General features: G+C 36.3%; 1 protein-coding gene across 1 annotated transcript; it reads right to left on the reverse strand.

The window, feature by feature from the left end:
- Positions 1-2,075: 2,075 nt before the first annotated feature.
- Positions 2,076-24,022, reverse strand: LOC125231747 (arf-GAP with dual PH domain-containing protein 1-like). The gene is made up of 7 exons (XM_048137313.1): positions 23,836-24,022; positions 16,129-16,354; positions 13,281-13,454; positions 6,964-7,140; positions 3,851-4,086; positions 2,809-3,003; positions 2,076-2,348 (listed from the first exon to the last, which is right to left on the reverse strand). Exons 1-7 carry the CDS (start codon positions 23,915-23,917, stop codon positions 2,281-2,283), a joined length of 1,158 nt encoding a protein of 385 aa, XP_047993270.1. The 5' UTR covers positions 23,918-24,022; the 3' UTR covers positions 2,076-2,280.
- Between the last annotated feature and the right edge of the window lie 1,552 nt (positions 24,023-25,574).

Raw genomic sequence — 25,574 nt, forward strand, 5'->3', positions numbered from 1 at the left:
CTCAGTGTACGCAAACACATTCATATACCTACACTAGTATGAGAGTTAAACAATAAAATGATAATAATTTAACATTCAGTCATCATTGTATTAAATATGAAGAGCAAACATTCTTAACTTAATGAAAACACATGACTCTCAAACATAATAACGAAGACAAAATATTACATAATAGTTGTCTGAATTATATGATTAAATTATATCATATAAAAACAGAATAATTATAATAGACTATATTAGTGGAACAAAGTTACCATACATATTGACAGAAAAACTATGTGACTTCACAACACGCCATTTTGTGGTCAAGTAAGTAAGTAAAATTGTCAAACGCTTGAGAACCTCACTGCACAGAGCCATCTTGTGGCTCAAACGAAATGTTTCTGTTTAACCTACTTACTCCACTTCATTAGTCTATTATAATTCATTTGTCTATTTATAATTATACAAATAAATGTCTTAAATAAAAGTAGGTACACGTCAAATGTATAATTTGGCAATTTCAATCTAAGGTAACTGTCCCATATTACGGGAACTTAAGACGTTTCCTACTTTGAGTGAGGATTGTAAAAAAAATGTGAAGTTTCTAGTCGTGCTAATTATTTTATTTTAAGGATAAGTCTTCTACGATGGATTTAAGACACTATTTTGCATCGTAACTTCTAATTTATAGAAATTACCGTTGTTTTACTTAACCCTTAGTTTGCCCATTATTCCGGGATACAATTTTGGTATGGCTTCAATTCCGGGAGTCGTTGTACGTAATTACGGGATACCTATATAATCCACGTTATTGAAGCATAATGTAAAAAAACGAATTAAAAATATTGTTTACATAAATATATAAATGCACATATCGTTTTGATAGATGCTTATACAGAGTGTATTTTTTATAATTGGCAATGTTTTGATGGGTTGGGGTGGGATGGGAAATATGATATTTTACGGTATAACTATTGTATGATATAATGACAGGGAGTTATAAGTTTTACTGTCTGTCTAAGGCATCGCTTTCGAATAGATGAACCAAATTAGATTAGTTTTTTTCGTTTGAAAGCTGAATTAGTCGAGAGTGTTCTTAGCCATGTTTGATGAAAAACGCTTTACAATGTCGGAGTTTTTTTTTTCAAAATTTAATTATAATCCAGAAGCTATTGCCGGTTATAAAAATTGCACGGTACTCGTGAAAATTTCAGTTTTTTGGTACTGGTGATCACTGAGCTACACCGTATACATATATGGTGGTGATACGTTATTCAAGTATGTACTTATATATAAATAAATAGTACTCAATAAATAAATATTATAGGCCGTTCTTACACAGATTGACTGTCTGACTAATTTGTATTATTTTATATTTATATATGTCTATCCTATTATATATTATCCTCATGTAAATTTTAGCTGACTGACGGACAAACCAATATGCGGTATAAAGATTTTTAGCTAACTAAGGAAGTTTAAAAACATAATAGTCGGGTTTCTATACCTTATTTTGTGTTTTTATATTTTAATATACTTTATATAGGCATACCGGAATAAGATACATTCATATAAAATCGTGTACTTAATTACGGCAGTCAAAACGAAGGCTATATTAAAAGACAAACAAGATTTTTTTCTTAGTACATTGGAAGATTATATAACAATTACACTCAAAACATCGAAATAAGTAACCTTTGTGCTTTAATTTTGTGAAATAAAACAAATTTAATGTCGATGCCACACTCCAATATTTCGCACGTATTACTCAACGAGTATACATTTCGTACTCAATTATGAGACTAAAATCTAAAAAATATATGTACCGTAATTATGTCACTATAATCTGTAATCTTTACTCAATAAATTTACATCAAATATATAAATATACTTCACCGCAAATAGTAATAAAACATAAAAACATTGCGGACTGTGTTTCCGTTATTCCGGGATACTCCCGCAATTATGTACACCGCGTCAAAATGGTGTACATTATTCCGGGAGCGGGTATTTTAATTAAAATATGCTTTAAATTAATTTTAAAAGATGATATAAATGTCTTTTAATAACTATAAGACAATTATGTTTAATACAAAACAATAACAATTATAAAATGTATTGTTAAATTCTATAAAATCAAATAAATATTTTGTTATCAAACTTACACTAAAATATTCATTTAAGGATTTAGAAAAGATTGAAAATATTCCAGGTTCGTACGGAACGGGGAATAGTCTTAGTTGGAAATGTGCGGCATCGGTCCCTCTTACGACTATGGCATAAGAGTGGACAGTGCGACTACCTTCCTGAGAATATGCTCATCGTGGAGTTTGACGTCGTGCGCTTGCGGACAAGGGTCGCCTCAACTGAAACAAGAGAAAGCTCAGTATCGATATAATGAGATACCCTACTTAATGTCAATTTATGAATGAGTATGAGTATGCCTATGGGCACCAGAGGTTCGTTTCACGATAGCTCATAACTTGTAACAATAAAATGAGATTGCCTGATGAAAGTCTGCCAATTTCTAGGCTAAGGTGTGGACACCTTAGTGGACTACTAATACTACCACTAGATACAGGCACACATTTAGTTTAGCAGGTAAACGCACTAGTGGAATCTTGAGATAAAGCGGTCGCTTGATAGCCTGCTGCAGCACGACCGGCCAGCCAGCGCGCTCCTCATGTGAGATGGCCGTGAGGCAGTACGTCCGCTCCGGCGTCACCCGTTAGAAAGAGAAACGAGCTTCTTCCACCCATTGGAGCACGAGCAGTAATGCTATCTCTGTCACTTTTCATGCCAAAATAGAAACAATGGAACACTCACTAGTGGAATCCTGAGGTGAAAGCGGCCGTTTGATCGCCTTCTGTAGCACGACCAGCCATCCAGCACGTTCCTCATGTGAGATGGCCGCTAGGCAGTAAGTCCGCTCTGGCGTCACCAGTTGGAAGGAGAAACGAGCTTCTTTGCAACCGTTGCCGGTGTTGGAGACTTTGATGCAGTAGCCGTTGGATTCGTGACCTGAAAATTGTAAGTTCAAAACATAGATTAAATGTAAGAAGATCATACCATCCCATACATTAAAATGCGACCGCCTAAGAACGCGCATACACTACACCACACATAGATGGCGCCATAAAAAAAATGTCTTGTAGCTTTCGATTATATTTGTAGATGGCGTTAAGTGTCACTTTTGACATAGATTTATGGCTCAACCTAGTAACTTGAAATTTACAGTTTGCTGCCCTTTCATTTTGGCCATTTTCTATAATTAATATTAAATAATAAAAAAAATACTTTAAATTTGTAGAGGTAAACAATGTTTATAACTATTCCTAATTTCAAATCGATAGCACACATCAGCAATTCCCGTTAAGTTTGTACATTTGGATCACATCTCCGATTTGGATAAAAATTAGCAGGCTGAAAGAGTCCATGATGCTGAGCAAGATCCACTAGGTTTCCCAAAATGTCCTAGGTTGATTGTATGAAACTTTCCTTTTTTGTTACCGAAAATGTATAGAAATCTGGTAACAAAAAGGAAGGTTTCATACAAACTACATAGGACATTTTGGGAAACCTAGTGGATCTTGCTCAGCATCATGGACTCTATCAGCCTACCAATTTTTATCAAAATCGGAGACGTGATCCAAATGTACAAACTAAACGGGAATTGCTCACATAGGTCTCGAGATATTTAGCAATGTGACAGACGGACAGAGTTGCACCATAAGGGTACCTTTTGTACCTTTTTGGTACGGAACCCTAAAAAGATATATATATCTGTAATTCAATTACGTACTCATTTTTGTACGGTGATGTTAGTCACTTCGAATAAATAAGGATAATAAGAAGTAAAAAATCATACCAATAAATATCTCTCCTTTCGGATAAGCGTCCAAAGGCTCATCGTGATACATAAGCTTCCTCTGATCCAGTGTGAACCAGCGTCGTCTATGGGCGTCTGAGGACCGAGGTCCAGTCTTCCAGAGCCAGCCTTCTCTGGCGAAGTCCTTGGGCAGGCGGAGGATGAGGTCTGACTGTGGGGTTGAGGGGAACGCGACTTGGAGGAGGTGGAGCTTGGCACAGCGTATTGCCATATACCTGGAATTGAAATGGTGTGTTTTATTGTAGGTAATATGAAGAAACGTGGTGGGGGACTGTTTGCAATAATATCTCTGTATGGCTATGTAAAGATGTGAGCTTTCATAGGTTACATTAATTATATATATCTACTTCATGTGTCCTACGGCCACAATTTAGAAGAGGTGTATTAGGTACCTATTTGTAATTAAATCGTAACATTTTTACTGACATATTCAAAAGGCGATACATCGCGTAATAGATCGTTTATAGGTACTGGTAGGTAATACCGATGTATGTGTAATTTTAATATATGTAAAACCCTATTATCGAGAGCGCATAATAGCTGCCACTTATTTTGTAACTAGATTTTTTCTAGCGGGTATTTAATATTTGTTTCCTTATTCGTTTTAAAGCAGACATGCAGCATCAAAATGAATCAGATTTTATCTCCAAACCAAACGTGTGGTCAGTTGCGTTGTAGGTATGCCTGAGCAATTTTGTTTGTCAATAAACCGTGCCGCAGTGTTTTTCCGTATACCTATAGAAATATGCTTGTTCAGTGAAACTTCCTATTTACAGATGAGCCTTCGGTATTCCCTTGGAACTAATAAACGATAAGTTATTGTTAGAATATGTGGTCGGTTGGATTGTTTTTGTTTAAAAGCAGCTGCGACAACTTCTCTGACTTATTGACTAAGGGGTTCAACAATGCAGTTTGATAAAATTTCATCATATTTCATGGTAAATGTAAACTGGTTAATAATAATTCAATGTTACTAGGAAATATAATTTTTTTTATAATCCTTAAGGATGCAGGTATGTGTATAACAAAGACTGAAACAGGTCCTTTTTCTCTTTTGTTTAAGTCGACTAATAACACCACGATTTTGTTATTACTTTATTAGCTATCACTTGATTCTAAGAATTTGAGAAAGCACCGTTCCTTAAGGTTTTAAAAACTATACGGGTAAAGGATTAAAATATCCATTTATGTTACTTTCTTTATGTCGATAGATCAACTGTACCCGTCTTTTCAATAACAATTGAAACAAGTTCGACGCGCACTTTTACCTGCCCTGCTGCGTACCTACCTACTAAGGCTCAAGTTACACGAAGCTACAAAAGGGACATCTGTTTCCTGCCTTTTAAGTTAAGAATCACCCTAGTGTCATCTACGAGTATGTCTACCTACATGTTATGTTACCATAGATTGTTATTGCTCTGCCAACAAACTGTCCTGCAGTTTGGCAGAAGATTTAATGATATTAAAAAAGGGTTTATTTTGAGAATAAACGATTTTTTTTTTTTTAATTATAAGAAGATCATACCATCCCATACATTACAATGCGACCGACTACTTTTCTTTTTTGTAGCGCCATCTATATGTGGTGTAGTGTATGAGCATCCTTAGGCGGTCGCATTTTAATGTATGGGATGGAATGATCTTCTTATATTTTTAATCTACGATGTTACTAATACGTATGTCATTTCATGCATTTTTAGCATTAACTTTATACTCTAAAATACCTATATGCATGTTTAGCGGCTTTACAAAGATAACGTAATTCATGAACAATATAAACAATTAAACATACAATTTTAAATAATGAATAATTGATTTTTGAGGCAATATTTCTTGTTTTGGTACGAAAATAATTTACCGTCAATTCTATGCGGATAAATTACAATTCAGAGTATTAAACATTAGACTAATTCTGCATTGAACCACCTGCTTATTTAGGGACATCAATATTCTTTTATATCTTAAGACAGGCTTTCCATTCTAATAGGGCCTGCTCCCTAGAGAGACCTACCGAAATGGCAAGGGGCGGGAAATAGCTTCCAAATAATAAAATATGAAACACAATAAGATTGATAACCCCCGCACAATGGGGTTTTAGCAAAAACAAAACGTCATAAATAATTTAGTTGCAAAAAATGTACAAAACAGGAAACCGCAGCCTAATCGATAATAATTATAATATTGTTTTCCTTATAATATATATTAAATATAATATAATATAGGGTTTCAGCAACCGCCGCAGAGTAGGTACAGTCTACGGGGGTTAGGTTACATATACACGTGTCATACTGATACTGATAGCCTATACCTCTGTACTGTACCTAACCTAGGAACCTAATTTGCTCTTGGTAAAGAAATAAATAAATATTAGGGGACACCTTACACATATCAACCCAGCCCCAAACTAACCAAAGCTTTTTTATGGGTGCTAGGCGACAATATATGTACATACTTATAAATATTACGTTGTTATATCTATGACTCAGAACACATATCTGTGTAAGTGCATCATACAATTAAATGCCCATACCGGGATTCAAACCCAGGACCATGAGCTTAGCAGGCAGCGTAACTCCAAAATAAGCCAGACCGGTCTTCAAAAATATAAAAATTGGCCATTCTCTTTCCATACAAATGGAATTTAATTCTCATTCTATAACCTAACCACAAAATTAAAATTTTGAACAAAACCCCGACCGCGACATAGTTGACCGATTTTCATGAAACATGGCTAAGAACACTCCCGACTAACTCAGCTTTCAGACAAAAAAACTAAATCTAAATCGGTTCATCCGTTCGGGAGCTACGATGCCAGAGACAGACACACACACAGACAGATAAACAGACAGACAGACAGACAGAGAGACATACAGACAGACAGGTCAAATCCCGTCGTTTTTGCGTCGGGGGTTAAAAACTACTATTAAAGCCTGACTAGACATAATATGACTAGGAATTTCATTAGCACTATTTTGTCATACTATGCTGAACTATCACAGCATATACCTATATCAGAATAATAGCGCCCTCTTGACAATAGTCACATACTTCTAATCAGGGTTTAAACCCATAAAATCGTAGCTCGTACTCACCAACAGTTGATCACTTCTGGGTCCTCGTGGTAAACGTATATATGTCTGGTGGAACCGTCCTTCATAAATGTGAGTTGCATGGAGTTCATCTGTCCGATTTTAGAGGGGGCAAATGCGACGTTCAGTTCTGACAGCTTTAGAATTCCCTTTGGCTCTTTGTTTTCTTTTACGTGGTACCTGATGTGGGAAAGATCGAGAATTAAATAAATGATACTTAGTCTCTTGAAAAATTACGTACCTACAGTCAGTAGCAAAAATATAATGACATATACACTGTAGCTAAGTAGCTCGATATTGACATGTGAGATAAAGTAATATGAATTTAGGCGTCGTTGATATTTTTGATGACTGTATTATGTAAACTTTTAGTAAGGTCAGATAGGTTATAATAATGCATACATATCGTATATAATTATGCTTGTCATCTAAAGTGTAAGATGTATGTTTCTAAAGTGATGTTTCAAACATCGCGGGAGGGATGAAATGAACTAAATAAACCTCTAAACGTATAGTGAATTATGTCAATTCAGAGGTTTATTATTATTAATTAAAGATCAATTATTACTCTACCTGACATTACACTAGTAGACATACGTCCCACGGGTAAAAGGGATCTTATGTATGGCGGTTGGCGCTTACGCTATGATGAATGACTCTCATACTAATTCGTTCGTACCTATACAATGTAAGCGCCTAGCGGCATATGGTACCTTTTCCCATGGTACAATACAATATAGATTAGGTACAACTTACTCTAGTTTATACAAAAATGATTAAATGACAATGATATGATGAAAATGATTAATGAAAGCGAAATGAGAATGATGATAATTTTTTCCTCAAACATAGTTGTTTATCAAAAATTTTGTCATTCGTTTTATAATCAAATATTTAATACATTTAAATTTGAAATAGCACGTCCTTACCTCGAGCGACCAAAGTTTTTGATGCGATCGCGAAGCCGAGAGAAAAACTGATCAAGACAACTCGCGGTTCGGCTACAGCCGTCTGATGGGCGCTGATACCTAGACAACGAGGGCATAAGTAGCGAGACCTACATCATTGACAACATTTCAAAGTTTATGTAGGTATTATAAGTTTATAAAAGTTATAAATTTATATCTACTACTACTTTTGAACTGATGAAACTGAACAAATAAAACACACGATTTACAGGTACTAACTAGTATATTTTAAAATATTTAAGATGTTTCTTATATTGAAGTTTTTATTTGTCGTCGCGCGTCAACCGTCTTTATACTTATGGGCTGTATCAGTTTTACAGTGAATACAAGATAGTTGTTTTGGGGACAAGTTCCAAATTTAATAATGAAATTGAATGAGGATCAAACTTTCCATTTTGTCTCGTTATACAGAGAACATGCATGTCTCTGGGACATCACGTCTGATTCGTCTGGTTGAAATCGAGATGAGAGTTTTTAAACAATTTTTGAGTTTTTTTCTAGAAATCATTGTCACCGATGTGTTTCCAATCCAGCTACTCTTAAATACTGGAGTAATGTAAACGATATGCTCCAGTCCAGCACTGGAATGGATTAGATCGCTGGATCACTGGACTGGAATAATGTGAACCGGGCATTATGGCAATTGGCGAGGTGATTTTGAGCTCCTTACTATGCAAGAAAAATCCTACGATGTTTAGTGAGACTTTTATGATTAATTAAATATGGAGACATTGGAGACTAAGTTTAATTTATTTTACGACTATAATTTTGAAATGTTGTCAATTTGTACCAATCAAGCTACTTTTATTTAATGCTTACTCCATTCCATGCTCATAGTCAATCATTCTAATATTTATGTATGTCATAGCATTCCGATCAAAATACGAGCGTACCTAGTACCTACCACAAGCGACAAACGCGAGGAGAATACAACGGAACGGAACATTACAATTTTCCTGTTTGTGCGTACGAGTCGGATAGTCTGGTGCCATCCAGGTTTTTCTAGTTATAAAACAATTTAAATATCTAATGGTTATAAATTAAGTATTCCGCTTTGACTTGAATGAGACGGCTCTAATAGCAATTGCCTGTTTTGTTGTTTTTTTTCTCGTCTCTAAATAAATCGTTTTCGTCTAAGTACTATTACGAATCAGTCGAGGACTATTTGACAGACAAACATGCATGGCCCGAACCAGAAACTACAAAAAACGAATAGCAATTAAAATAATTGTATTATGTATAGAGGACACAGTTCAGATAAGAAAGCACATCAAATATTTTACATTTTATGTTGTGTAGGTAAATTACATATTTAATGATATTGAGATTCATATTATCTTTTTCTTCTATGACAATTTGATATGTTTTCTCTGAAGAAGAACGACGTATTATTAAGCAATAATATAATTTATTGAAATTGATTTCCATAGAGTACCTAGTCTGTTCATATTCTTTGATGAATACTTTTGCATGTTAAATTGTATGTTGTTATTTAATGCATGTTAATTATAAGATGTAATGTTTTGAAAAGAAGTTGCCCGCCGAGTTTCTTGCCGGTCCCATAGTGGATACCCCCCTCCCAACTGAGGGGGGACTGAAATCTTCTCGAGGCTGAGGCGTAGGGTTAGAGCCGGCGTAGCTTTATTTGACGTTCATATGCGCATTGTAATATGCCTACTTGAAAAATAAATAAATATTTCAATATATTTCAAATATTTCAATAAATATTTCAATATTTCAATATTTCAATTGATTACCTACTAAAAGTAATCAAAAATTATTTCACATTGTTTTGCATACGTATAGGTACTTTGTAAGCTAAGCTTAAGATTATTTGTGAGTTTGTTTAGTAAAACGTCCCACTTTGTCGGTTACCATTAAGGCGAGATTTACTTGTATCTTTATATAAATAACTGACAAAGCGGCTTTATAGCAATCAACAAAGTGGGACGTTTTCCCGTGCACACTCACATTTAGTTAAGTACACTACATAGTGTGATTGTGTTGCCGTAATGTTTCCGCTTGTCTATCCTCAAATAAAATAAAGCAGCCCATTAGGTGACATCACAAAACTGATTCTAAACGGATGTCACTCTACGTCACAATTTCACAAGATTCCGCCATATTTAGACTTGTTTACCATCTATTTAAGATGGGTGTGCCAAAATATGACGCCGTTATCTTGGCTGACTTGGTTGTCAAGCCGGCGATGAGTTTAAAATTACGTAGTCAATGTTTGAACAGTTTTACGCAGATTTGTTTTACGCTGGCAACAGGGGCGTGGAGTTTTTCCGATGGGATTCGGGCTACGTCACGACGCGCCACCTGTTGACCTGTACTCATGGTTTTATCTTGCCTATTTTAATCTCGCTTATCAATCTGAGACCACGGCAAACAAGCTAAGTCTTTCTAACATCGATCCATCATCTATTTTTTAATGTTACAGTTTCTTATTTTCTGTTTATTTTTGTTATTTCGCAGGACTTTAGTTTATTTGCAAGAACGATATATTTTCAATTGTAATTTCACCATCTATTACATGTTTTACATCATAATTGTTTTAGGGTTATGTATTTAGGTTTTTAGATTTAATTAAGTTTTATTTTAAGGCTATTTCTATTTGTACCTACTTATTTTCTGTAATAATTGTAAAACTTTAATTTGACAATAAAAATATTCAATCTAAAAAAAAAAAAAAAAAAAAAAAAAAAAAAAAAAAAAATCATAATTGTTTCATAACGTTTAGCTTTTGGCTTATTGTGTTTATCGTGTATGTTCGCGCAAGGCTTTATTGGTTTTAGCATTACAGTGTTTAAATTAGTATGTTTAAAATAAATGATAAACACGATTCAGCGTTTTTTTTTATTTAATTTTCCTGCCTGAAACAATCGTCAATGTTGGTGATTTTATGAGACCGAGTTTATTTTTGGAGAATAACAATCTACCCGTTGGTATCGGTACATACGGTGGACGAAAATAGAATACTTATATGGATTATTAATGAATCATGATGACTTGGGATGGTGGGAATGAGTTAAGCGATTTATGAAAATGCATGATTGCGATGATACTGATAATGGTACACATTTGAAATATCATGCAATATTATCATCCATATAATTTGAATTTATTTAAAGTTTTTCATTAGAACCTCTTACCTTATATACAGTATGTAAACTAACGAAAACCATTTACTGTAACCCGTAAATGTCCAGGTGATACTGAGAAACTTTTACTATGGGACCAACACCCAAAACGCGAAATAAAAATTTACTCTCCCATAGGAAATACTTACTATATAATTTTTAAGAAAAAAAAAACCGTCGCCTTTCGGGTTCTGGTGAAAGCTACTTGCGAATGTTGGATTATGTAGAAATGTGTTAGTATTTTTTAAAACTGCTTTTAATGCTTTAATTATTAGATGGAAACACAAATGAATATACGTATAACGTTAAGGTTTGAGGAGTTTCCTCAATTCCTCATGAATCCGATTATATTATAAGAAATCGAAGCTTGACAAACTTTGACTTCAAAACATATGCTTAACAAACATAACTAAATAAATGTCACTGTTCTGAACTTAAATGCATGCTTTTCTTACAAAAATACCAAAGTCACTATGAGTGTGCCGTTCAGGTTTGAGGAGTTTGGTTCTGGCCATCATCAGCAGTTCCACTGCACCAAATGTCACTGTTCTGGACGAAAGTGCATGCTGTTCTTATAAAAATACCAAAGTCACTATAAGTATGCCGTTCAGATTTGAGGAGTTCGGTTCTGACCATCATCAGAAATTCCACTGCACCAAATGTCACTGTTCTGGATGAAAGTGCACGCTGTTCTTATAAAAATGGTAAAGTCACTATAAGCGTGCCGTTCAGATTTGAGGAGTTTGGTTCTGGCCATCATCAGCAGTTCCACTGCACCAAATGTCACTGTTCTGAACGAAAGTGCATGATGTTCTTATAAAAATACCAAAGTCACTATAAGCGTGCCGTTCAGATTTGAGGAGTTCGGTTCTGACCATCATCAGAAATTCCACTGCACCAAATGTCACTGTTCTGGACGAAAGTGCATGCTGTTCTTATAAAAATGGCAAAGTCACTATAAGCGTGCCGTTCAGATTTGAGGAGTTTGGTTCTGGCCATCATCAGCAGTTCCACTGCACCAAATGTCACAGTTCTGGACGAAAGTGCATGCTGTTCTTATAAAAATACCAAAGTCACTATAAGCGTGCCGTTCAGATTTGAGGAGTTCGGTTCTGACCATCATCAGAAATTCCACTGCACCAAATGTCACTGTTCTGTACGAAAGTGCATGCTGTTCGTATAAAAATACCCAAGTCACTATAAGCGTGCCGTTCAGATTTGAAGAGTTCCGTTCTGGCCATCATCAGCAGTTCCACTGCACCAAATGTCACTGTTTCGTACCTAAATGCATGCTGTTCCTTTATTAACACAAAAATCACCATATGTATGCCTTTCAGATTTGAGGAGTTCCCTCGATTTCTCCAGGATCCCATCATCAGAACTGGGTTCTGAGAAAAATGGGACCAATCTGTATGTATATACATTCAATCAAAAAAAAATTTTCAAAATCGGTCCAGGAACGACGGAGATATCGAGGAACAAACATAAAAAATAAAAAAAAAAACATACAGACGACTTGATAACCGTCCTTCTTGAGATATGAGGCGACGGTTAAAAATAAAACTACCTATGAAACTGTCAGAAGATATTTTCGTGATTTCGGAGTTGATCCCATAGTAAAAGTTTCTCAGTATCACCTGGACATTTACGGGTTACAGTAAATGGTTTTCCTTAGTATACATACTGTATTTAAGATTAGATTGCTATAATAAAGTATAACATCCAATCTTAAAATTACATTTATTTCGCAAATTGTATGGATAATTTACCTAAATTAATAAACAGGAAAGCGAACACAAATATCTAAATAGGTAGGTACTTATTTCAAGCAAGCATGGAGACTGTTAGGCATTGTCAAACATGTCTTCATCTATAAATACAGGCGCATTTTACGCTAATTGAAAAACACACGAGTAAAAACGTTGTGTCAAAAAAATAAAATATTTAGAAATCATGTTTTTAATTAATTAATACTTCGACCATGTTTGACCAAATACAATTAATCTTTTTTCTGTTAAATAGCGGACAGAACAAGAAAAAGCACAGCGAGAAACAGCATGCCTTCCCCAGAATGAAGTATTTAATGTATATGATGTATGAAATAAAGTCAAAGCTATAAAAATACACAAAAACATCTGGGCAGCTCTCCTCCCGTCCACTTATACGAATGAGGTGCTCAGATATTTCACAGTGTAACTTCACTCACTTGAGTGTGTCCTCGCTCTCATTGAGTACAAACTTCCTGAGCTGGTAGCGGTTGTCTTCTTTCCCCCTCTTCATGAGGAACCCCTCCATGGAGCCCGAGAGGTAGCTCTGCCGTTCTGGATGGCAGAACTCTTCGCGTTCGTACTTCGCGCGGATCCATTGCTCGATCAAAACTCTGGAAGGAAAAGGGGTGACTTACTGGTGGTTGATGAAATGTGGAAAGAATTATAATTTTTTGTATGTTATTTGATTTAAATGTTATTTATTTCAATATTCCGACACCGCAGCAACTATGACTGGTTTAATTATGGTTTAAGCCCGTGCACCGTTCTTAATACTGTTGCCAGACCTCTTTAAACCCCTCTTGTTACTGATATTGATAGCTGTGGATTTCTATCACAGATCATTCTTATGCACAATGCACATGAAGCATTTACCAAATATATGGGTGACAATGCCTGAAATACATAATTAAATTAAATTCAATAACTTGTTACCCCAATTAAGCGCACTTGCACCAACCACTTAACTCAGGGTTAGTGGGCTGTCATCTGTTAACCCTCGGGTTAACCCTCCATTTTCGTTGGTGCAAGTGGCCTTAAATGTGCTCAAAATGTACACTAATAATGTACACTAATGTACACTATTTGAGGTTATAATTAAGGTTCCTAATTTGCCATGGATACCTACTTACTACGAATAAAAAACACTTTGTTACTAATACTTAATAAAGTTTTCTAATTTATTATACTTCAAGCTTCAAGTTTACCTATGCGTCACTCGCCACCCCTCCATTCAGTTTTCCCACTAGCTTTCTCCGTATAGGTACGTATGATTTGTTGTGCTTTTCCTTGAATTAGGCTATGACTCATATCATAAGTCACACATCCATTTCAATTCCACCCTTGTAGGCGTCTCTACCTACACGCAAAACTTTTGATTTGTAAAGAATTCATTACCATTTTACTATTATTATACAATAAAGTTTATGTGTAGGTACGTATACGTATGCTAATATTTGTTTCGTGGCTTTAAAAGGAAAAGCAGATTAGGTATTAACTATATGTTTTTATTCAGAAATAACTTACGGTATTACACATACCAACTCGAGTTTTATCCTTAGTCAATATTAGTCAAGTATAATTTTACTCTAATTTTGTTTTCATGTTCAGTACTTCTACGACACTTTATCTTTATAATTTAATCAGCTAGAATGAAAGCGTATTTCTTAAACATTTTACCTTATTTAACCTTCCAAAAATTAAAATGTTGGCTATCCTCGCCCGTCCGTAAGCCAAATGTCTGACAAACTTTGTTTTTCATTATTTTCGCATTCAGTTCTATATTGTTTTGCACATAAACTAACAATGCGTAATTCACGGCCATGGACACTAAAGACAAACAACTTAAATCATTAGGTCCCATTAGTGCATCAGAACAATCGCCACGTCAGTCGGTCAAGAGCAGTTTGCAGGAAATGCCACTGGCGTACGCGCCAGGAAATGCTCGGAGTTCTTATGACAAATACACTTGTTTTGACTACGGTCTTACTGAACCTAATTTTAGAAGCGCAACACTTGTGAGATATGACTAATGTGAGTATCAATCGGTAAAAACTAGCTAACTACGAACGTACTGGTGCTGCATACGAAAATTTAACCTGGGAAAATACCCAGATAATTTGGAGAATTTCACAAAGGTAGAAAATAAGAATGAGCATATTATTTGGTTATTTGTACCGTGAGGTGTACGTTAATACTATACCTGCCATTTTATGAAAAGAGTGCCATGGTTTTTTTTATTTTGGAATTGATGAAGATTTTTGACGATTTTTTATGAAATATCTGCGTGCACACATTGCCTTGTTTTCTTGGAGAACTTAACTGTAGTAATGCCAGGGGTGTAATAGATTAAGATCGCGTGTGTCAGCACCAGCAGTATGCAGGTTTCTCGGCCTCCATTACATATACAGAGTGGGGCCTGTAACAAAAGCAAAAAATTAAACTGTAGGCTATTCTCCTTATACTGATCAACATTTGTTCAGCGACTTTTAAAAATAACTTGTATTTTGATTTTTATCACCCTTGAAAGTTTTTTCTAAGAGGTAATGTATTGCGAATTCTGTTAAGTCTAAAGTGTGACAGACAACGTCAATGACAACAATAATGGCGTACATTGAAGCTAATATTTATTTTGTATGAAAAATTGAAAATTTAAAGACTTCATAATTTTTAAAAGTCACATAACAAATGTTGGTCAGTTTAAGGAGTATAGCCTACAGTTTAATTTTTTGCTTTTGTTACAGGCCCCACCCTGTATATGGTTTAAGTAAAAGCATTAAATACCTACACATATTACAGTTATTACAAAATGGTATCGTATGGTTTCAACATAAGGAAAACTCAGTTACATAATATCACTATGACTAGTATGAACACATAAATAGCCTACAAAATTCAAATTAATTGGTCACTAGACAGTACGGGGAAGTCCAAACAAGTGCACTTTCATATTTTTTAGCGATTTGACATTGCATGTCGACTGAACGATACGTCAGCAACTCAGCATATCGTTCATTCTGCGTAGCTAAGACGCCAATCTTACTTAATTGTCTTTTGTTACGATGTTGCCAATCTCTCCTTTGAATTTGGTTTGATTTTCCTGGTCGCCTAACAAATACTCACTGTGGGTCGTTCTTCGTAGTTCTCCTGTAGCAAGGTGGAACACGCTCCTCATATTTATTCTTCGCGACTATGTTGCCAATATCCTTCATCGTCTGAACTGGTGAGTCCACCCAACAGTCCAGTGTGTTTGTTGGTTTCAGAGCGCCTAACAAATATAATACTCACTGTGGGTCGTTCTTCGTAGGCCTCCTGTAGCAGGGTGGCACGCGTTCCTCATACTTGTTCTTTGCTACGATGTTGCCGATATCTCTCATCCTCTGAACTTGTGAGTCTTCCCATCGGTCCAGTTTGAGGTGTTTGACTTTGCTGATGTGAGCGCCCATGCCTCGGTGGATCGAGGCGCATCGCATGCAGATGAAGATGCCCAGGTTATATGAAGCCCAGTCAGGGTCTGGAAGAGGAAGAAATTAAAAACATTTAGTGCCTAATACATTTAGTGTCCGTTTATCTTTCCAGACAGATTTTCACGGCATACATTAAAGGTATGAACAAGTACCTATACAAATAGATATACACCTACGTAATAAGTAGAAACGTAGTAAGTGTTAAATACAAAGTTACTACTTAAACCACTCTAGCAACAGGCGCCTAAATAACCTATTTTTCATCAATCGCTAAAATCTACAAGATAAGACATTTGAAATACTGAACGGTTAACGTTAACTTTATTGTTTTCTATGTAATATATCGTTATCTTTAGATAAGCAGCGTTGTTATTTACTAGGCCCTACAGTAGTTATTCCCAAGTGCCAATTAGTATTCGATTGAAGCGACCAGTCTGTCATGATGACCTCGAGATTAAATCATAAAATGGCAAAAACCCATTCATGGCCATGGACTGTCGAGCGTACACATCACGCCGGGCCACCATACAAACCGTTTTTAGCTAAAACGCGTGACTCAGCTCATGGGTCTCTGGCCTGGCGCGAACGCAAAATAAATTGCCGCTTATGAATCCGGCCAGTTGAACAATCTTATGCAACATTTTTACTAACCAACTGTTTTCTGTTCATATTCAAAATAAATGTATTTACTAATTTGTTGCTATTTGTAAGAATGAACATTTTATAGTCTGACCAGAAATATATGATTATCGAGAGGATGCAGTTATTCATGTAATTAATTAATTATACGGTTCAGAAAAGTACTTAAAAAATATTTATAATGAAATTCCGCAACTTAGCGCGTGATTATGTATATTTCTAGTCATCCATAGCCAAGGTTACAAAAATCACAAAATACGAAATCACTGAAGAGCACTGGGACGAGTATAAAGTCGCCAACGAATAAATCGTGACTAAATAGAATTTCCCATATTACTCTAAAATACATCCTAATAAAGGGGATGGGAAAAATAATTTCTTGAGTTTTTGTTAAAAATACCACGTGAAAGATGAGACGACCGCTTAATCCGCCGCCGCTCAGGTGCATTCATTGTTCATTGGCCAAGTGTCACCGATAATCTTACATGTGGCCTGTCATGATCTTTGTTTTGGTAAACGTCATTATAATAGAAACAATAGAGCACTTAAAAACTGTTATAAACACCACGCAAATGTTTAGAAAAAACTTGTCTTGTAAATATTTGTCACACACTTTTATGATAATACAATAATTACTATTTACTTTGTGACTGTTTAAGCTGCCCTGTTGTAATGAAGTTGTAATGAAATAAAAAAATATAGCATGGTAATATGTTTGGTTCTTATAAATGTTGCTTGCTGCCATCCAAACAGTAATCCGTTGTAAAATGGTACAATTCGCAACGAATTTCGTCATGAAATAAGCTTTAAAACAATGCAATAAAGTTTAATTTTGCGTGCTATGGAAATATGTGTAGATTTTACAAGTAGCGCCCGGCCACGGCGACCCATACCTTGAGTCGGGTCTATAACTTCAGGCATATATGTATTATTTATATTTTTGAAATGTGGATTCATCCATTTGCTTGGAACACGTATGTATCTCGAATTTCAGAATATTTACTATATTACACTTATAGTAAACCAAACTTGAATATTCTCGACCCCATTTCACTAAAAAAAAACATGTTTAGAATTTTTTTTTCATTATTACCTTATGAAAATGGTTGTTATCTCAAACTATACTTACTTAATATGATAAATTATGGCAACGCAGCTGGCATATTTGAGACATTTGGGCCAGGTTCGGGGGTAGTCGGTAGTCCTTGGCGGGATTATTCGTAATATTATTTTTCTCAATATTTGTTATTATACTGTTTATTTAAGTTTAGATACATTTAGGTTTACTTATTTAGTTTAATTTGTTAGTTTATTTTAAGATACCTAGTTCTTAATAGTAATTGTATTTTTTCCTGTAATAAAAATACTTATACTGTACAGATGGTAAGAGCCCTTGAATTCTTTTTTCTAACTTACCGATATCCTATACATTTTTGCCCTTGAAATCCTTCCTACATCCGATGTCGGATCGAATAATGTGAAAACGCTGTACTGTAATAAACAACCTAAAAATCTGTCCCCAAAACTAGGATTTTGAATAAGACTCTCATTAACTCCCGACGCAAAAACGACGGGGTGTTATAAGTTTGACGTGTCTGTCTGTCTGTCTGTGGCATCGTAGCTCCCGAACGGATGAACCGATTTAGATTTAGTTTTGCTTGTCTGAAAGCTGAGTGGGGAGTGTTCGAAAATCGGTCCACTATGTCGCGGTCGGGGGTTTTTTCAAAATTTTAATGTTGTGGTTAGGATATTTTAGTCCTAAAGTTTATGTCTGCGATTCCTGTGAACCTATAGCCTTTTAGCCAAAACAAATTTATACTGGTTTGGTCAAGCCGATCGCTTTCCAAGCGATAAACGACGGAGCAAAGGTACTTCGGTAGTACGTAGCGAAAACATTTGTTTGTACGCGTGGTATTTCGTTATCGGGTGACGCTCGAGATAAGAACAAATCATAAGAAACGGAGTTGGTACACTTGGTACAGGGGTAAACACGATAAACTATCTTCGCTTATTAAAGTTGATTAATTGGGGACGGTTAAGAGCGTAATGTGAGCTGTGAAGGGTTCTTTTGAGTATTTCATTTATTAAGGATACCTACTCGTACATACAGGGCGTCCTAAACATGACCTCAGTAAATTTAGCGTTTGTGGCTAGTCTAGATTCCTCTTGAGCTGCCCTACCTCCGGTGTCACTGTGGCGTGGTACTTCTGGGACATCCTGTATATGTATTGGGTAACATTTGTCTAAGTACATAAGGTGTCGAACCCAATCATGGACAGTTTAAGAAAAAAATTCGCCTGTTTTTGATATTTCACTGATAAATGTAAAAATTCTACCGCCAAGCGTGTTAAATCTTGAATGTCCTATCCTTCTTCTTCATTTCAAGCGTATTGCAGAATAGATACTCCTATTGGTTTCTTCATAGTTAACAAATTAAAACTAGGTGTTTTTTCTCCAATTATGGACGGCAGTTCTCCAGTAATGGATCCCCCATTATGGACAGTGAAATAAGTTTAAAATTTTACTTTTAAAGCCAACTGATACGCAATGAGTCAATTTTATGCACCATAAATACAATTAGTTTAGGTTATTTTAACATAGGATTGTTTCTTGTAAATTTGGGTTTTGTAAATTGTTCCTTGTCCATCATAGGAGGTAGGCAGTTTTTCGGGTCCAGTAATGGACACTTGCAAAATAACGTCATTTCTTTATATCTTTGGAGCAACAAACTAGTATGTTTTATACCTTATCTCATGCTTAATGCAGTAAGTAAAACGCATTCAAGATTACGCCGTGCGTTATTTTTTTATTATTTTATACATGAACTCATCTCTCTTAGCAACATTACTAAGAATTCGCCTTGATATTTTTTTCAGTAAACTGGTGAATTTTATCTTGTCTCCAAATCATTCAGAAATAACCGAATTAATTGAAACTTCAAAATTAAACAGCTCTACAACTCTAGTTTATGGTACATAGCCGTCAGTTTTTAGAAACTTATTTTAGATACTTATTTTTAAGCATTTGTGTTTTTTTGTCCATAATGGCATCACCGTCCATTATGGGGTATTTTACCTTACTAATTAATTTAAATACTTTTGTACAATCCATGATAATGAGCAAGAGAGTAGTGTTTAGGTAGGTTTACAACCATCTGATCTGATGGGAAACAAGCACTAAACTAGGTAGCCTGACCAGATATTCTATATAACTACGCGCCATGTTGCGGAATTTGATTACAACTACATATTTCTTAACTAATTTTCAACAGTCACCGCTTAGGTACATCAGAATAACAGCGCTCTCTTGACAATAGTGAATAAATTTCGGTTCAGGCTTCAATATAATAGTTATTTGTTATACAAGGGGGCAAAGTTGTATTTTAACGCCGAGTGTGGAATTGAAAAACGAGAAAGTGAAAGGATTCTATAGTTGAACCACGAGCGAAGCGAGTGGTTCGAAAATAGAATCCTGAACTTGCGAGTTTTTTAACACACGAGAAGTAAAATACATTTGCACCCGAGTGTAACACAAAACTTTTCCCCTCACTACAGCGAGGAAACTACAACACAAAAAATGCGTTTATCACTGCTTCCAGTTATAGTTTCACAGGTGGTAAATCATCTTTATTACTAGATTCACCTACTTTTATCAATTTTAAAGCAGTTAATTTGACTTTATTCAAGATCAAATTACTTTACTCACTAGTGGATAAAATACGTTTTTACCCGCTGGTCTAAAGGACAAAACACGTGTTTCCGAGCTAGTGAGGGTAAAAATAAATATTATGGATAAAACAACGTAACAGGTGCATATGCATATTTTGCACGCAGAACCCTAAAAATGTACACCGCGAGGGCAGTTTATAAATAATAAACTCCCGCCGAGACTGAACTTGGACTGTTACTTAGCCAACTTGCAGGTTACCTAACTACAGTGACTACTCATTTTCATTTGTAGCAGTAGGTCTTAGCGTCTATTTCAGACGATTTATGGTACAATGTCCGAGAGACATCGCTTTTGATATGTGATGGCTAAACAGAGCTATGCGAGAGCGACATACTTTGCCACATAGCTGACAAGGGTAGCTTCAAGCTTGCAACCGATTGCGACGTTTCGCTTATGGTGTGTTCTTTCCCTTTTGTCAGCAAGTGCCGCAAACCAGGTCTCATCGACGAATTAACTTGCGACCATCTCCAACGCACTTTCGACACTAATTTTCATTTACATACATACAATCACGCCTGTATCCTATAAAGGGCAGAGGACATGAACCTGTACATAAGTTTCAGTGTCACTCTTGGCAAATAAGGGGTTGAAAGAAAACAAAATTGTGACATTGCAGTGACATCCTCTCGCCTACGCCACAATTTAACCCATGCCGCACAGTCGACTTCTGACACCCACGGGAAGAAAAGGGGTGGTGAAATTCTTAACCCGTCACCACACAGGCATACGGGTTTACAGTAGGTATTCAATGACTGAAATGAGCTTGGCATCTTCACTTTTATACCGATTTTGTTTAAATATTTGATTGTAGCTTTCCTTATTGAAGTTGCCTGGTTTCAATATCTTATGTTAGTTATTTAATTAATTTGGGGAGGGCCATCTTAGGCGTTAGTAAGGTACCTTAGTCGTGTGTTTGTCATTCTGTGTTGAACTTTCACGTTTTGTTTTCGTCAGTGTATCTACTAAGTTTAGCACTATTATATATTCTGTGGTTTAGCTAGCTCCAACTACGAGCAGCCATATAAATGGGAAAGTGTGTGTGTTTGTTTGTTCGTCTTTCGCGGCACTTTCCTAAAAGGAAGGGGGGGGGGTAAGGAGCATTGGGCAATTTTCGAGGAGTTTAACGCGAGCGCCAAAAGCCAGTTCTGAATATTCTTGTCATGGGCACGGAACGAGTTTTGGATTCCCCTAACAGCCATCGCAGTAGGTTTATCATTGACCTGCGAGGGTCGTCGTTGTCGCGAGTTCACTTTAGGGTGTTGCAATGATCACATGATACAAACATACATACACTATACTAGCTTTTTCCCGCGGCTTCGCTCGCGTTAAATTCGAAAATTGCCTATGTCCTATGTCACTCTCTATAGGATCAATTAAAATTTGCTGAAGTGGCTATGTACAAACTTTTTGAGAACTGCTGAGATTACTCTCTCTCTCTATAGACTCTTAATGGAAGCTATGCGAGAGTTAGTGCTCTATTAGCGTTTGTGCGCGAAAGAAGAATCGTAGAATGCAGTGCGTGATTCCTATACAAGTAACTTATACATTTCACGACTCTTTTCTAAATCTCTATTTACAAATCGCGGCAATTATGCGGAAGAAAATCGTGCCCCTGTTGGGTCGGGTCAGACATACTCGTAGTACCAACAGCAATAACAGGATTCTGAATGTGATTGAAATGTAATGTAACACCTTATGTACACATGACAAAATAAATGATTCTGTATTCTGGACTATGTTTTCTAGTGAATAGGATAGTATACATATTGTTGTACCTATGTTTTTAGAATGCGAATGTCAAAGCGGACCCCAGGCTCCCATGAGCCGTGGTAAATGCCGGGATAACGCAAGGAGGACGATGATGATGATTTTTAGAACGCAAAATATCTTAAAACATTGCGGACCTATTTAAGGTAGAGTCATAAAACTCAAGTCATCGTTTCGAGTTTGACGTTTAAACTAAGACTGGCATCGGCATGCAGAGCAGAGCCGTCAAAATCGTTGTGTCAACATATCTCGGTACTTATAATGACTCTACCTTCCACGAATCGTAAGCTAAAAAAACTAGTCTTTAAGTCTTTCACAAATCGAACTCAGGAACCTATCTAACTTAGTTCTAGATATAGCTTTTGTTACCAATTAACTAAAACGACAATAACATTGCGCAACAAGTTCTCAATGGCGCACTTTACTCCCATAGCCGTTCTTTACCATAAACCAAGCAAAACATTCATGTTATGAAGGAAACCTACGCGAAACCTACCCGTTTCCGTTTTACAACTGCCCACATACGTCAACATCCGACAATCATGAAAGCAATTGAATTTTTTATAGGCATAGAGGCCTAGTCACACCCAAACAAATGGTGAGTCATCAACAACAGAGCTTATTTGGTACAGTGAACGGCTTAGCGTAAGGTACCTTGCTTACATATGCAAGTCTGTTTCTCCTTACCATCAACTGACCAGCTGATAGGTTATTGCTGAAGCTGCAATGCTGGGCCTACCCTACACACATCCGTGTTGCTCACGCACACAAACAACAGTAGACGAGAACGTCACAACGCAGTAACGCACACATCCACAGATGGCCTCTGTTACATCGTAAATAACACCACGCTATGTTTTGGTAATCATAACAGTTGTGTAATGCACTAAACACTAATAAAAGCGAGACCACTAAAATTAGCCTTGATATCAGAAAATGCGTCTGCAAACAATTACAGACTTTACTCTGCGAAATTGATGCAGCTTTAGGCTTTTAGGATAGTATATTTTCCTCTTACGCTACCTATTCAATTCAATTCGGGCAGTCTTCAATTAAAAAAAACAATCACAAATAGAGACGTAGTAGAGGCGGCTCGCATGGTCACACAAAATCAATTTTCAATTAGCGTGCACCATAAGCGGAACCGACAATACTCACGTATCCTTCCTTACCGCTTTACCTTACCCAAATTTGGCAAAGGATTATTTTAATTCTCTGGCTCAAAAACGAGTTGTGCTTCTATGTTGATTTTCATTGAAAGCATTTTACTCCGAGGTCACTGAACTCCAAAGCATGGACGCACTTACGCCCCCCCGCCTATTCACCCCATGGAAATACCACGCTTCACAACGAAAACATTATCACTATTAAATAATCACTGATTTCCACGTACCGTCGGCTCCACAATCGGCACAAACATTGTTCCCACTTTTCGTTTGTAACTCCTGTAACAATCTCTCGTTATGGTCAACCATCGTGGAACTTTTGCATCAATAATTGAGACATACACGCTCGCGTACGTACTGCGTTCGAAAGTCTAACGCGTTCTCTGCCAATGCGCGAGGGAGCGAGACTTCGCTTCGACCGACGGCCGACGACGCACGGCGACGTTCGGTTCAACAAACGCCATTTCGTGTCATCGAGGGATTCGCCGTTTCACTCATACGCTAGTCGTTTCCGGTACGCTTGAATGAGATAGAAAGAGAGGTCTAGTTTCGGTACATGAATGAAACCAGTGAGTAGTTGGATCTCGTAAATCGTATTGGTGTGTGTGTATGGCGTAGTACGTGATACAAGTCAAAAAGAGACGTCTCGCGTAAATACAGAGAAGCTACATGAACGTAGTTGTAGTTTACGCGCTGTAGGTACTTGCACCTAGGCGGAGTGGTCGAGTTTCGTTTGTCTAGCTTTTGCAATGTCTGGGCCTGGGGTGGGGTGGCGGATTTTCCAATGAGTTTGTGACGAATGACGTATTATCTGATTTCTCATTCCGCTATTTCTCGTCCTATTAATAAACTATGACGCATCATTTTATTTAGTACAGACAATAGAAAAAGCTTTAACTTAAATCTAACTCTATTTTTTCTAACTTATCTATTTAATAGTTATTTGTTATACAAGGGGGCAAAGTTGTATTTTAACGCCGAGTGTGGAATTTATCTAATCAATGTTCACGTTGTTTTCTAAGTGTAACACAAAACTTTTCCCCTCACTGTAGCGAGGAAACTACAACGAGTTTATCTCTGGTTCCAGTTTCATCTTATGATGTTTTATCAATATTAAAGTTGACTTTATTCAAGGTCAAATTACTTTACCCACTAGTGATAAATGCGTTTTTACCCGCTGGTAAAGGGGAAAAATTTTAGCCTTTATCTAACTATTCGTTGTTTTCTAAAGTGATTTATCTCTTAGATCCGTGGAGATGGGGGTCATTGAACTCGCTACGTATTTAGTCCGTCATCGGAGGCCCACGTGATAACGGGCGAAGGTTGTTTTTATAAGACAGATAATGAATTAGGTGGGATCACTAATTAAGGTGGAAGGATTGGCTAGGAAAACATTTTACATACTAATTGAACACACGAAGTACATACCTACATTATTAATAGTAGCAACTCTATCGTAATTATCTTTATACCTAGTACTTTAGAAACGGTTGAGATAATTGCATTTTATCGATATATGTACATATATGTAGGTATTGTGCACGAAGCACTTATGTATACTTACATGTTTTATACAAATTTTAACTTGTTGATTGAAGTCTGGTAGAAATGAGTGATAATTTATTATCATAAATTCTTGGATTGAATATTTTATCAACATAACAGCCTTTTTTATTACACAAAATAAATTTCTTTATTTACATGAACATATTTATATACTTACTAGCTTTTTCCCGCGGCTGCGCTCGCGTTAAATTCGAAAATTGCGGATTCTCCATACAAACTTCCATCCCCCATTCTAGAGAAGTGAGGGGTCAGAGAGAGACAAAAAGTACCCTATGTCACTTTCCATCCCTTCAACTAACTCCACTTAAAAAAATCACGTCAATACGTCGCTCCGTTTTGCCGTGAAAGACGGACAAACAAACAGACATACACACTTTCCCATTTATAATATTGAAGGAAG

The sequence above is a fragment of the Leguminivora glycinivorella genome, chromosome 12 (genome assembly GCF_023078275.1).
Source record: "Leguminivora glycinivorella isolate SPB_JAAS2020 chromosome 12, LegGlyc_1.1, whole genome shotgun sequence".
Classification (NCBI taxonomy): Eukaryota; Metazoa; Arthropoda; class Insecta; order Lepidoptera; family Tortricidae; genus Leguminivora; species Leguminivora glycinivorella.

What these genes read in the sequence shown, in the direction of transcription:
- LOC125231747 (XM_048137313.1), bottom strand. Translation starts at nt 23,917, where the DNA reads ATGGTTGACCATAACGAGAGATTGTTACAGGAGTTACAAACGAAAAGT. An exon ending in GAGAGCGAGGACACACTCAA is followed by an intron (nt 7,141 to 13,280) that starts GTGAGTGAAGTT and finishes TTCCCACATCAG; the next exon opens with GTACCACGTAAAAGAAAACA. An exon ending in CCAGAAGTGATCAACTGTTG is followed by an intron (nt 4,087 to 6,963) that starts GTGAGTACGAGC and finishes TTTCAATTCCAG; the next exon opens with GTATATGGCAATACGCTGTG.